This window comes from Gavia stellata, chromosome 3 (assembly GCF_030936135.1).
Source record: "Gavia stellata isolate bGavSte3 chromosome 3, bGavSte3.hap2, whole genome shotgun sequence".
In the NCBI taxonomy this organism is placed as follows: Eukaryota; Metazoa; Chordata; class Aves; order Gaviiformes; family Gaviidae; genus Gavia; species Gavia stellata.
Genome location: NC_082596.1, coordinates 97,880,027 through 97,892,733, shown reverse-complemented (window position 1 = coordinate 97,892,733; position 12,707 = coordinate 97,880,027). Strand labels below are relative to the sequence as shown.

Here is a 12,707-nt window from a genome sequence, read left to right as displayed (position 1 = left end):
TGCACCAAACAGACTTTCTTCTCCTTCATATTTCTGTAATACTCACATAAGAAGTCCCCCAGATGACAGGTTTAATAGGACTGGGGCACATGGATTTAATTCAGAAGAATGGGCAAACTTTTGGGTTTTGTGATTTGTCATTTGCCTGTGAAGTCACACTAAACTGAGTGGCTTGCTTAAACTTTGGCTGCTTGAGCCAGTGATTACTTGAAAATCTCAGCTTTCATTTGAGAACACTGGTATTTTCTCAGGACCATTGTTGTCCAGAAACCTGCCAGCATGAATCACAAAGGCGCAAAACCCAGCAGGTAAATAAAAATACAGTTTTTAAAGATCTTACATATTTTTAAGCTAATCCTAAATGGTTTTGAGGGGTGAGATTGTTTACTGAAGAATTTTGATGTTGATGGGTGGCAACACAATTCAGACCTCACTATTACAGTGTTTAAATCAACCTGACCTATAATGGAAAAAACATGGCGAGGGAACAAATACCCTTTTAAGTTATGCTAACTGAGGGGGTGGCAACCTTTGGCGTGGGAGCAGTAAAAGAAAGCTGAGAGCATTTGGGATCAGCAGCCCCTTCATTTTACTCAGCTGCAACCAGAACAGCATGACTACAACCTTTATTCCAGGGTCTACAGTTCTGTTATTTCCTTCTGTCAGTTCAAAATCTCCATCATACTTACATTGTGTTTTTCACAGGCAAGTTTGAAACATGGAGTTGATCTGAATCAGCTGTCTTTGTGTATGTTGGCAAGTAGTGCAGCCTAATAGGAATGGTTCTGTGGAGCAAAACAGTTGGTCCTGAGGACTTGACATTCACACTATATGCGCTGGGGGCAGGGGGGCTATTTTGGACTAGCTGTAAATCATGGTTTAGGTGCTGTCTGGGAGTGCATCTTCCATTTAACTTCATCAGAAAGATAACCTTTTTGTACACCCTAAGACTGCTCTACAGTGTGAATCACAGCATAGTAAATGGGGCTGATTTGAGGGAAAAATATAGTCCCACTGTGAACTAAAACACTAATGTAGGCACAGCCATTATCTCTGCAAACAGCCTAGGACAGTCCCATCCCACATTTCACCCTTTCAAGGGATGAAAGATATCATGGATAGCGTCTGCCACACTCAGCACTAACAATTTAAAAGGTGAGCATCTGCTCTCAGCTGAGACTTGATTCCCTCTATTGTAAATGAAGAAAGAGATGTCCCCAAGGAATTCTTTCTGCCTATTAATAGATGTTAAAAGACTATATATTAGAAGACATTAATAGATGTGAAGACTGCTCTCTAGAGGTGCTGCCATTTAAAGAGCCTAGAAGGACACCTTACACAACATGCCTACCTTGACAGTTAAAGCTGATGAGCAGAATCCCATGCTGTGTCTACAGGAATAAGATAGTGCTAGCTTCAGTTATCACCAGTGAGATGCATTTCTGCTATGAGTGGCTATGATTCTAGAACTAAAATAGTTTTAGATGAACTGCAATTTCCCATATTTTGTAAAAGGCAATCTGTAAAGAAGACTTTAAAATCAAAGTTAGTAATTTTTTTGTATATGTGTGGTTTAAGAAAGGTCTGTCTTTTTTGTTGTAGCTGTGCATCAGCAGTCTGAATGGAATCAGTGTTCTGTTTAGGCTGAGGAATAACATATTTCTTTAAGTATATAGAAAATACTTTTTTTTCCAGAGGTGAATCTGAGCTAGTTGGTAACTTTGAGCCTCCCAATGCTGCATCCAGATTCCTCAAATGCTTAGGTTTTTTCTCTTTTCATTATTACTTCCATAGTGAAATATTACCAGCTTTTGTTGGTGGCTGTCAAACTCTTCTTTTAGCCTATCTCTCCCTCTCTCCTTGCAGAAGGTGTTTCACATTTTGTACCATAGTTTTGATCTTAAAATTGCAGTATAACCTATTGCCCCTTAATCCAATGTTTTCTCTGCAAGCATTTTCTGATTGGCAGTAGAGACCATCAGTGAGATCCTTCTCTATGATCACTACATTCATGTCCCTCTAGTATTCTGATATTTTCAGGGCTCAAAAGTCTCCTCCTAACTAACTACAGAGAGACATTAATTTATTCTGGTCTCGTTTTCTTAGACTGTAAATCTTCAACACAGTGGTGTAACAAGGGATTGACTTGTTTGTCAATAGTACAGGTTTTGCCACTCCAACTCACTGCTTTGCAACAGCAGGACTATGACACAGAGAGACAAATCTGCAGAAATGTCTGGTCAGCTTCATCAGCACAGAAGCTTAGACACATTTGTGTGCTTCCAAAGTGACTTAATTGGTATTTGGCTTTTATTCCTCTTAGATAGCACATAAATTCTCAACCTAAAAGCCAATATTAGCTGTAGCAATTTTGTGCTTTGTGGGGGAAAAAAAGGAACGGCCAAACCATAACCCCACATGACAAATCTCTAGTTTGGTCATTTGTGGATTTGTTTTGAAATGTAAACTCTGAGGGAGGGCAAATGGAGAGGAACGTGAAAGACAAATAGCTTCTCACCAGTGGAGAAATCGAGGGCCTGATACAAACTGCATGCATCAGTTTACAGCAGTGTGGAATCACACCAAACGCTTTTGGCCAGGACCCTGGCTGTTTTTTGAATGGACTTGAATGCGCTATATATTGCTTTCCTGTCCATGACAGCTCTCCATGGGCAGTACATTGAATGAGGAAGGGTCGTCCTGCTTTAGGCGCACAGGCAACATCCCACACCTAATCAACAAGAACAATTACTCAAATGAACTCTTTTCAAACTTTTGATTTACTACTCCTCAATCTTTGCTGCTGTGGTCATAGTCCATGTCAGTGGGGCCCAGGGCATTCCAGGTAGCAACATTCTGTCAGAAAATGGTGTTCTGTTGAGCCACAATTGTTTGGTTCACAACATCTGAGATCTGATGAGCCTTTGCTAAGGCCAATTAGGTTTCACATTGGGTATGTCCCAGGACAGGGATGTTAGATGGTGCAGGCTTCCAGCCTTGGACATTCGTGTGTTTAACCTGAGATCTCCCCAGAGACAAACTGTAAGACTACCAAGTTCAATACGCATTCCTGGAGTCTGCATTACTTTCGGAATTCAAAAATCATTGGTTGTCATCTGATTTAGACCAAATTAAAATTAGAAAAAATGTAAATAACCTGTGAACTGAAAAGCCCTGCTTTTCAGTCAGCTGTATCCCCAGTGCTTTCCCTTTTAGAAGATCATGCACAGTCCAGAAATCCTGGGAAACAATTGGGTAGCACAGAGAAACAAGTGTACTGGTTTGGATTTGTGTTTAGCAAAAATAAAGAATATGATACTTAATGGGAAAGGGAGTGCCCCATCAGCATAGCTCAGTGGGATCTCACATGGCGCAGTTTGAATATGAATATTGCTACAGGGATTGAAAACCAGCCTCGTGATTTAGGATATTATTTTAGGACACAGCAGAATTCCAGTAAGAGTCTGTAGAATCTCCAGAATTGCTTAGCAGGTGTGTCAGATGAGGAGCTAGTCAAGATACAGAGTATCATCTTCGGTATCTTCCTTACGGGGTGATGCTGTTCTTAGTCCAAGTATAGACGTACTGGAGTACACAAGAGCAAGAAGCCTTTGCTTACTGGAGCCTGGTTCTTGCACAGAATGTGAACTGCTGGAGAGTCTGTGCCTGGTGGTGTTGATGTAAGCCAGTTTAGAGGTATGCGATAATGTGCATCTCTGGCTCTATTTCTCTTCCGTACAGGCTGGGAGATGTAGCAATGATCATGGCCATTCTGTATTTCCTGGACCCCTTGGTGTCTCTGGGCCTTCTAATGGCTGAGTGTATTGCCCCTGGGGCAGAACTGAATCTCAAACACATCCATCTTTTCATTGCAAGGGCTACTGACCTGGGAGTTTTGGCAAATACAAGTGAGGAAAGAGAAACGGTACAAGGATACATACAGAAGTTAACGACAAGAAAGACACTGAGGTGCTGGAGCGTGTCCAAAGTAGAGCAATGAAGCTGGTGAGGGGTCTGGAGCACAGGTCTTGTGAGGAGCGGCTGAGGGAACTGGGGTTGTTCAGTCTGGAGAAGAGGAGGCTCAGGGGAGACCTTCTCGCTCTCTACAACCCCCTCAAAGGGGGTTGTGGTGAGGTGGGTGTTGGTCTCTTTTCCCAAGTAACAAGTGATAGGATGAGAGGAAACAGCCTCAAGTTGCGCCAGGGGAGGTTTAGATTGGATATTAGGAAAAATTTCTTCACCGAAAAGGTTATCAAGCACTAGAACAGGCTGCCCAGGGAAGTGGTTGAGTCACCATCCCTGGAGGTATTTAAAAGATGTGTACATGTGGCACTTAGGAACATGGTTTAGTGGTAGACTTGGCAGTGTTAGGTTTGTGGCTGGCTTAGATGATCTTAAAGGTCTTTTCTAACCTAAATGATTCTATGATTCTATGATCAGGAAATATGATGAGCTTGAGGCTGGTTAAATGCAGTTGAGCGCCTTTGAGACAAAATTATGACATAACAGGTGTCAGGGTGCTATTTGGACCTGAAACTGAGTAAGAGTTTGCAACAATATCCAAAAATGAGCCTGTGAACACTGTAAGGCAGCAGGCTAGCGACTGAAAACTGTCAGTTGGTCCATCACTGCGGCTGTGACCACATGTCGCATGCAGTTGTAGGCTTGCTGATAACAGAAATATGTCAACAGTTTGGCAAGATTTCAGAGAACAGGAGGGGGGAAGGGGTTCCCTTTGGAGCTCAGGACTCTCAGGCTCTGTCCATGTCACTCTTGGCACCTTCTATAAGTTTGGGACCTGAGGACCTTAAAAGGACTGAACCGAATTTTTCCTTATGCTATTTCTAGATACAGAGGTGCAGGTTTGCAGCAGTCAACCAAATGAGTAGAATGGCATGAAAACTTGGCTCAAACTCTTTTGCATAAGTAAGTTATAAATTAACGAGGTAAGGAGTATCCTGCTCTTCATATTTTTGGAAAACAGTAGGAGTGATCCCAGTAAGTATGAGGAAAAGTAGTGGGAAATGGAATGACATAAGCAAGTTAAGGAAATTAGAAAACAAATCCTGCTAGGATGCAGAATAGGAAGTCCCAAGTGTCCTGTTACTGAAGTACTTTTAAAATAGAAGAGAGAAAAAAAATGAGCAATCCTACACTGACAAGAGAGTAGGGAACTGTAAATCTTCATCTTTGATTTCTATATAAAAATTCTGAGAATGAGTCCTTTATTCAAAGAAATTGCCACAACTATTCTACTCCTACAATAGTTTTTGCTTGACTATAAAAAATTAAAAACCTGAGGATTTGTTCTTACGGCTCTAAGTCTTACTTCAAATAGAGGTTTTTGGGTTTCAGGGTTTTTTCCCCTTTTCAAGGAAAAAAAGGGAAAGCTCTCACTTTATTCCACCTCTCTCCTCCCATCTGTGTGCAGAATCTGGATATTTAAGCTACGTATTTAATTGGAATGTTTGTCTGCACAATGTTAGTAATTAAATCCATGAGCTCTGGCAGTTGTATGAACTCAGCGTTTTTTTTAATGAGAAATTACGTAATCATTTATAGTCTGAACTGCATCTGTCATTTAAATCAGTTTGTAGTACTTCTTACCATGAGTCTGCTCATCCTGGATATGTTTACATTGATTCCCAGAAAAACTTATCTCATTAACTAGTTCCCAGTATGGGAACAATGGATCATTCATGCCCTCAAAGCAACTCTTAAAATTGTTTGAACTCTTAAAGTGAAATGAAACAACTCATAGAGAGAAGACAGTATATAAGTTACCATTCACAAAGAATTCAGTGCAGTGACTTTGAACAGTGATCTCGTATGTTAGTATTCATGATCATAAATTAACAAAACATTGTTAAGCAGATAAACTTGCTCAGGAACACTAATAACTTTTAAAATTATTATACAATAAAATAATAATGTTTCAATCAGAACTGTATTTGGCTTAGACTATGGGGAATAGAAAATTCAGATCCAAACTATTTCATAATACTTTGTGAAGGTTTATGTTAAAATCTATCTTCTGAATTGCGCAAGCAACATGTAAATGTATGGTCTCAAAATACCTTTTTAAACAGCTGCTCACAGAATATAGCAATAGTCTAATTTATTTTCCCTTCTCCATCTTCTCTGTACTGTCTCATATATACTAAACAATTTATAATAGACTTTTTTGCGTTTTAATGTTTGAAGTTTGGCGTCAGAAAATAATTTCTAGTAAGTGGATGAACTGAAGAATCCCGTCTTGCTGAATGAGCCTGTATCCAGCAGCCATTAGCTGGGACACACACAAACAGGACTATCAACTGGTGGTTTTGTCATGTGATCTCTTCCACTGCACATACAAATATAGAACATGACCATAAAAAGTAACAGAACATGCCCTCTGCGAAGTAATTTATTGCAGTTGATGCTAGATTGGTATGCCAGCTGGAATTACCTTCTAGGCTCCTACTATTTTCACATATACAGATAATAAAGGCTGTGCACTGCAACGGATTCCAAATGAAAAAATGTCAACATTATTAACAAGAAGCAAAACTCTGCAAAAGCAACTTCAGCAAGCTTAACTGTTTGAAAATGTTTGCTAGTGATTCATAGTAGGAGTTAAAGAACTAAATGAATACAAGATCTTCAACGTTTTCATAGAGGGGAAAAAATACTGCTTTTTGTACGATACACGTCTCTCTTTGCTGAGCACAAAAAAAATCTAAGGATTATTACACGTATAGGAGCTTTCTTTTTGTTTTAATTCCTTATTCATTAGTTTGTAAGCTGCAAAAGCTGAGCTAATTTATTTTTCCAGGGCATTTTCCCCTCCCCTTTTTTTTTTAAAGGCACCATGTATGACATCCCAACATGACAGGAACTCAGTAAATCCCCTCAGTCTCCACACCGCTGTCTCTGAATGTCTACAAAGCTACTATGCCATAATCGCAACTCACTGGCTCATTCACAGCTTTACATTATAAAGCAAACAGTCTAGACAGCTGAATGACAGAATTACTCTCTTTTCTCTTGCATTTATAGCTATGCTGTCATCTTCATTTGCTTTTCTCTACTCTGTGCATTCTGATACACTAATGATTAGCTTTCCTGTTTGGATTCCACACTGACTCTGTGGCTCTAGGCTATAAATACAACCAGAGCCCAGATGACATCATATCAATAAGGTCCTGGGGGGTAGGGGGGGACCCCTGCTTTCTTTCCTTCTCCTGGGTTAGCTGGTGATAACCAGCTTTTTCAAAATGGTTAACCAATCCTTTACCAAAGGATTTTTTTCCCCATTGAGATGGAGATATAAAAAGCCTAGTGCCTGGAACCGTCTCTCTGCAGTGGAAAATACTGCTCAAGTTGCACAGAATAGGCAGTCTTCAATTATTTTCAGGGCTGTCTATAGTATAGCTGAATGTATCTGTGCAAAAAAGAGAAAAAGAATGAACAACATGTGTTTGGATGCCTACAAAAAATGTGTACCTAACACTCTTCATGTTAGAAAAGCTTAAGTAACTGGACTGGGTTTGTTCTCACTGAGAAAGAAACTTTAGTCTGTAATATTCCTGGTATTTTAACTTTGGAATGATGTGTACACACATATCATGGTTATTTCTTTGGTGCTAAAAGATAGTTAAATGGTAAAAGTATACTTTCTTGCCTTCAACAAGTTGCAGAAATCTATGCAAGCCTGATAACGTGCAACTATGACATGTGAATACACCTAGCCAGTTCTGGTGATGTTTATGACAAGGTTTTTATTATTTGTTGCTTTTCTTAATGCTTCTGTTAACTGTCATTCTGGATTGCTGGAGAGTCTCTTTTTACATCTATTCTTTTTTTTTTTTTTTGCTTGTTTTGTTGCCATTTTTTAAATGAAAGTTTCTAAACTTGAGGTCAGAAAGTTGTAAGGGTAAAAGTGGGGACAAGCCATTGCCATTCCCACTTGAAAAGCAGTGAAAATCATACCCATAGCACATCAGCACAGGAGGCCAAACAGTGAGCCATAGCTTTTACTCTTACCAGAGACAATACCAACACTTGAGGACACTGCATTACATTATGGGCCACTGGAAACTGTTCATTGGGGAATATTATACCTGTGAGCATGAAGAGTTTTGTGGGCCACTGGGTGCGATTGTATTCGCAGCCAATATAAATGACTGCTTGAGGCCTGTACCAATGGGAATTTTGCCTGTTCTCTGTGAGTCATGACCCACTTTTACTCTCTGAGATCAGGGACAGCTGGAAAAACAACTGATCCCTGCTTGCTTGGAACTCTATAAATCTAAAGTCTCGCCTGGAATATCGGTGCTTTTTTTTTTTCCTTGAGTACCCTTTCCATTAAAACATACTGATTAGAAAAACTTCTAATTTGTGTCTCTAAGAACAATAGTTACAGCAAAATTTCAGTAATTTATACCACTTGCAGAAAGTTCTGATTTGAAAATACAGTTTAATGAACTATGGAGTGAGGCTAGTGGAAAAAACCACAACTAAGGGCCGTGGAAAGACGGTGCAAGTGAACTCTTCGTTCTCTGCACACTCCAAGAAGGAAGGTTCGAGGTTGGTCCCACAGAAGGGCTACATTATTGTTATTCCCAGGAATGATACAATGCTATTGGCTAAAACCTTGTGCCCTGTAGAAACTACAAATGAGATTTTGTAACAACTCCACAGCTTCCCTGAGCTTTCTAGTTGTGAGGGGAGGATTTAAATAGTTGCCACTAAGGTAAGTATCTAAATCAACTTGATATAAATTGCTTTTTTTCATTTTCTTGACAAAATGCATTGCCTTCATTCCAGAATTGGCCTAACCTAGACCTCAGCTTGGAGAATGCTGAGTCTATGGGCCAGTATTGATTTTTCTCTCAGTAGCTTATCCCCTGACTTAAAAGTCTGTCATATAGCATCCCTGGGGAGCTAGCAAAAAGCCGTTCTATTCCCTGATCCCACTCACAGCCGTAAAGTGTAAATTGCCTTTGGTTTCTTCAGTGTTCTTAAATGTATTGGTACAGAAAAGGTTCTTAACTCTGAACCATGACTTTCTGATAATTACAGTGCCATGCTAATAACACTGAAAGCAAGGCTCTAAGTGCACTGTATAAATAAAGTAACAAATAAAAGCAAATGCAGGGATTGGTATTAAACATATGGGAATACAGCCTTTTTAATACACTGCCTCTTGAAATGCTAGGTCACTTTTCTTACCTCTTGAGGCTCTTGACATTGAGATGCTAACACCAGGAAAGATCTCTGCGCTTGGAAAGCAGCACGTACCATCTCTGCCTGTAACAAAAGGAGGAATATAAATTAAACCTTAGCCTGTAACCTCCAATACCTCTTCCTGGCAGCTCAAAGTCAAGTGTGACAGCTCAAATCTTTCTTGCTGCTTCTCATATAAATCACAGCAACGCTGAGTGGAAGAAATGTATTACAGTACTGGCTTAGCTGTAAATTTTTTTTTAATCTAAGGTTAAGTTCCCTATCTTCTTCAGATAGGAAATAAAACGAGTTGATATGCAGTCTTTTCATTATCATTTATAAGATTAGTGACAGGAGGACTTAATTTTAACACTTCATAGAATGTCTAGGTATTTTGACGGTGATGTTTATACTCAAGTGCATGATAACAACTTATTACCGCTGAGAATGGCAACCTGCAAACTTTCTGTTGAACTGTAACTTAAGCTGTAGTGATGTTTAAGAAGAGTTGAGCTGAGGAACTATGCTATAATTCATTCCTTGCCTGTCCTCTGTGAGCAGACCCTAAGATCGATGGCTATGAGAGATAGTGGCTGAAGATTTTTGGGCAATTTTTCCCCACAGAACTCTAGAATTTGGGTTAAAGCTGCATCTGACAGCATGTTTACATGCTAACAGTGTGGATGGGAGGTAAATCTCTACACTCCCCGGTGTTCCCTACTGTTCAAATTTCTGGTCTTTTTGCGTTTTGTGAACACTAGACATTTTCTGTACATTATGAATGATGTACATTGATTAGAATCTAATTGCTATTTCAGTATCACCTATACCTCAATTCAAGTGGATGAGTAGTGACTAGGAGAAAGCATTATTGGTATAGAAAAGAACTATTCATAACTAGTGTATATCGCTAAATAAAAACCAAACCACACCAAATGCTGTTAAGTTAATCTAATATGAATAGGTACATTTATAATCACTTTGTGAAAGGGTGGGGAAGCTCATGCTGTTTTTCCTTGGGGTTTCTTCAATCTAAAAAGAAAACAAGGAAATTTTATATACAGGCCTATGTGGATGCAACTTAAAATACATAAAAGTCAGGAAATTTGAAGTAAAACAGCTAAACTGTGTTTATTCATCTTAAAATGTGATGGCATGAATAAAACATAATCTGTTAGGATGAAAATCACTTCAAGGAAGATGGTAAAAGAGGCCCAACTTGGACAGTATTTGGAGAGAAGGGGATATTATGGTCTGACAGGCTGAGATTTGGAAGAGGGTAATCACCTCTATAAATAGATAAATAAATAAATAACAAGGGAAATTGTATAAGCATAGGAGACATAAATTTTCCAGACATAGACATAAATACCATCAATAATAGCAAGGTTTAGATATTCTTAGACATTTCAGAAGACTGACTTCTTGGTACAGAAATTCATAAAACAACAAAGTGTGTGCTATTTTAAGCTTAGGTTTTTTGTGTGAGGAGGATCTTGTGTAACAGCTGACCAAAAACTAATGTTCTAGGAGGAAGTGATTATGAATGGATTCGGTTCTTCCTAAATTGCAAGAGGGACAAAAATAAATCTATAGCTAAGGCTTTGTATTTTAGAATGGCAAACTGTTAGAAAATATAAAAATCAGTGAATGAAGATGTCTGGCCTGAGGAACTTAATGATTTTAATGCAGGAAAGGATGGATTTACGTTAAGAATGGAAATAATCTATGTGTGCTGGGCAGGAGGGAGAAATTGTAGGAAAGCGCTAGAGTCTCTGAACAAATAAATAACTAAAGCAAGATACTAAGAATAGGTACAAAACCCCCAAAGAGTAAGAAGAGGCCTTGATTATCAAGGAGAACTTTTTTCAGGCATTATAAAATACAGAAGCAAAGGAATGATGGATAAAGGCCTTGTTGAATGGTACCTTGCACAGAAAAGTAAAACAAAGCCATATTTTTTTTGGCTACTGGAATAATAAAGAAATAAAGCAATGAAGTGAGGCCATGTCAGTGACCTGAAGGGTAAGCTGGGCATGCCTACATTGTTCTTGATGTATAGGTTACCTGTTGTTGAATAAATGCTCTTCCCCAATTTCAAGGAAGTTGATGTACATGAAGATATTGAAAGGATAGCTAAGGAGAAAGATGAAAAATCAATGGGAATTACATCATTTGAAAGGGAAGTCAAACATATGTAGCTTAGTGTGACAAAATCATTGGGTCCGTATTATCTTCATTCCAGAGTACTGAAGACACTGGCAGATGGAAGCACAAGTAGAAAAGATTTTAAATATATATCATTTGGAGATAGCACCACATGACAGAAGTATGCAATGATGGATTGGGCCAATATGCCCAAGAAGAGGGGGGAAAAAGTATGCCAAGTGATTTCATGGCTGTTAGTTTGACATCGGCGCCGTGCACATTTAGAACGGATTTGAAATGAGTGATTGAAAACACATATGAAAATTAAAAATGGGAGAAATTACAATGGGATTATCTGTGGTTAAAATTATTACTTTGGGGGATTGTTTAGAGTTTTCAGTTTCTTAGACAAGGATAATGTGTCAGATCTAGTATATTTAGATATTATATAAAATGCTTATTGTGGGTCCTCATAGGAAACTCATACTTTTAAGTGGAAATGATGCAAATTAGTATAAAAACTCTTAAATTGGATAAGAAGCTGGATAAACAGAGATGACAATAGGATATATTACAGGTGGTGTTATCTGAGAGGAGGAAAGTTGCTAGTAGTGTTTCTCGGGGATTAGTTTTAGGAACCATCGATATGTTTATTAGTGTCCTAAGAGCAAGAATTAGGTGTGCACTCATAAAATTTGTGGGCAACACAAAGTTAGGAGGTTTTAATATTGTTGAGAAGGACTCACTTATCACTTGAGAATAGTAAGACAACTCTGTTGGCACAGGTAATATGAGTAGGATGAAATGTAGCAGTCCTTCCCCCTGCCCCTTTAAAACAATGCATAATTTTGGGTGTAAACACAGAACTGATTAATTGAAAATGCTGAAGACTGGAAAACACAAGTATAAAAGCAAGGAAGGTGGCTTTGTGAAAAGAGCTTATGCAGTTCTGCAATGGATGTGGCAAAATATTTTTAGTAGAGCTACAGAAGTGTTAGTACCATTGGAGAGGAATTCCTCTGGAATTCTGTGTAAAGCACTAGTCATCTGTGTTAAATAAAGATGAGCTTAAATCAGAATTGATGCAGAGAAAACCTACCTATTTGTATATTTAGAGCAATGAGTATCTGTCATACAAAGATAAATTTTAAGTTTCACTTGTTTTGCTTAGCAACACAGTGGCTGAGGAATATGATGATTCCTCCTTATATGGAATGTAAATTACAGAGAAGGAAGAAAACGGTAGTGTCAGCACATGATCACAGGTCTATAAACTGGGTCATGAGTAATCATAGTCTCAAAATGAAAAGAAGATTTCCAACTATCCAAAAAATGAAGTTCAGAAGAGA

At 38.7% G+C, this 12,707-nt stretch overlaps 1 protein-coding gene across 2 annotated transcripts in view; it reads right to left on the bottom strand.

Annotated features, from left to right (window-relative positions):
- CAP2 (cyclase associated actin cytoskeleton regulatory protein 2) overlaps positions 1–12,707 on the bottom strand; it is a 68,536-nt gene that overhangs the window by 27,184 nt on the left and 28,645 nt on the right. For both annotated transcript variants that reach the window (XM_059836130.1, XM_059836129.1), the window contains one exon: positions 9,217–9,294. In XM_059836130.1, the coding sequence (XP_059692113.1) occupies positions 9,217–9,294 (78 nt within the window). The remainder of the gene's footprint in view (positions 1–9,216; positions 9,295–12,707) is intronic.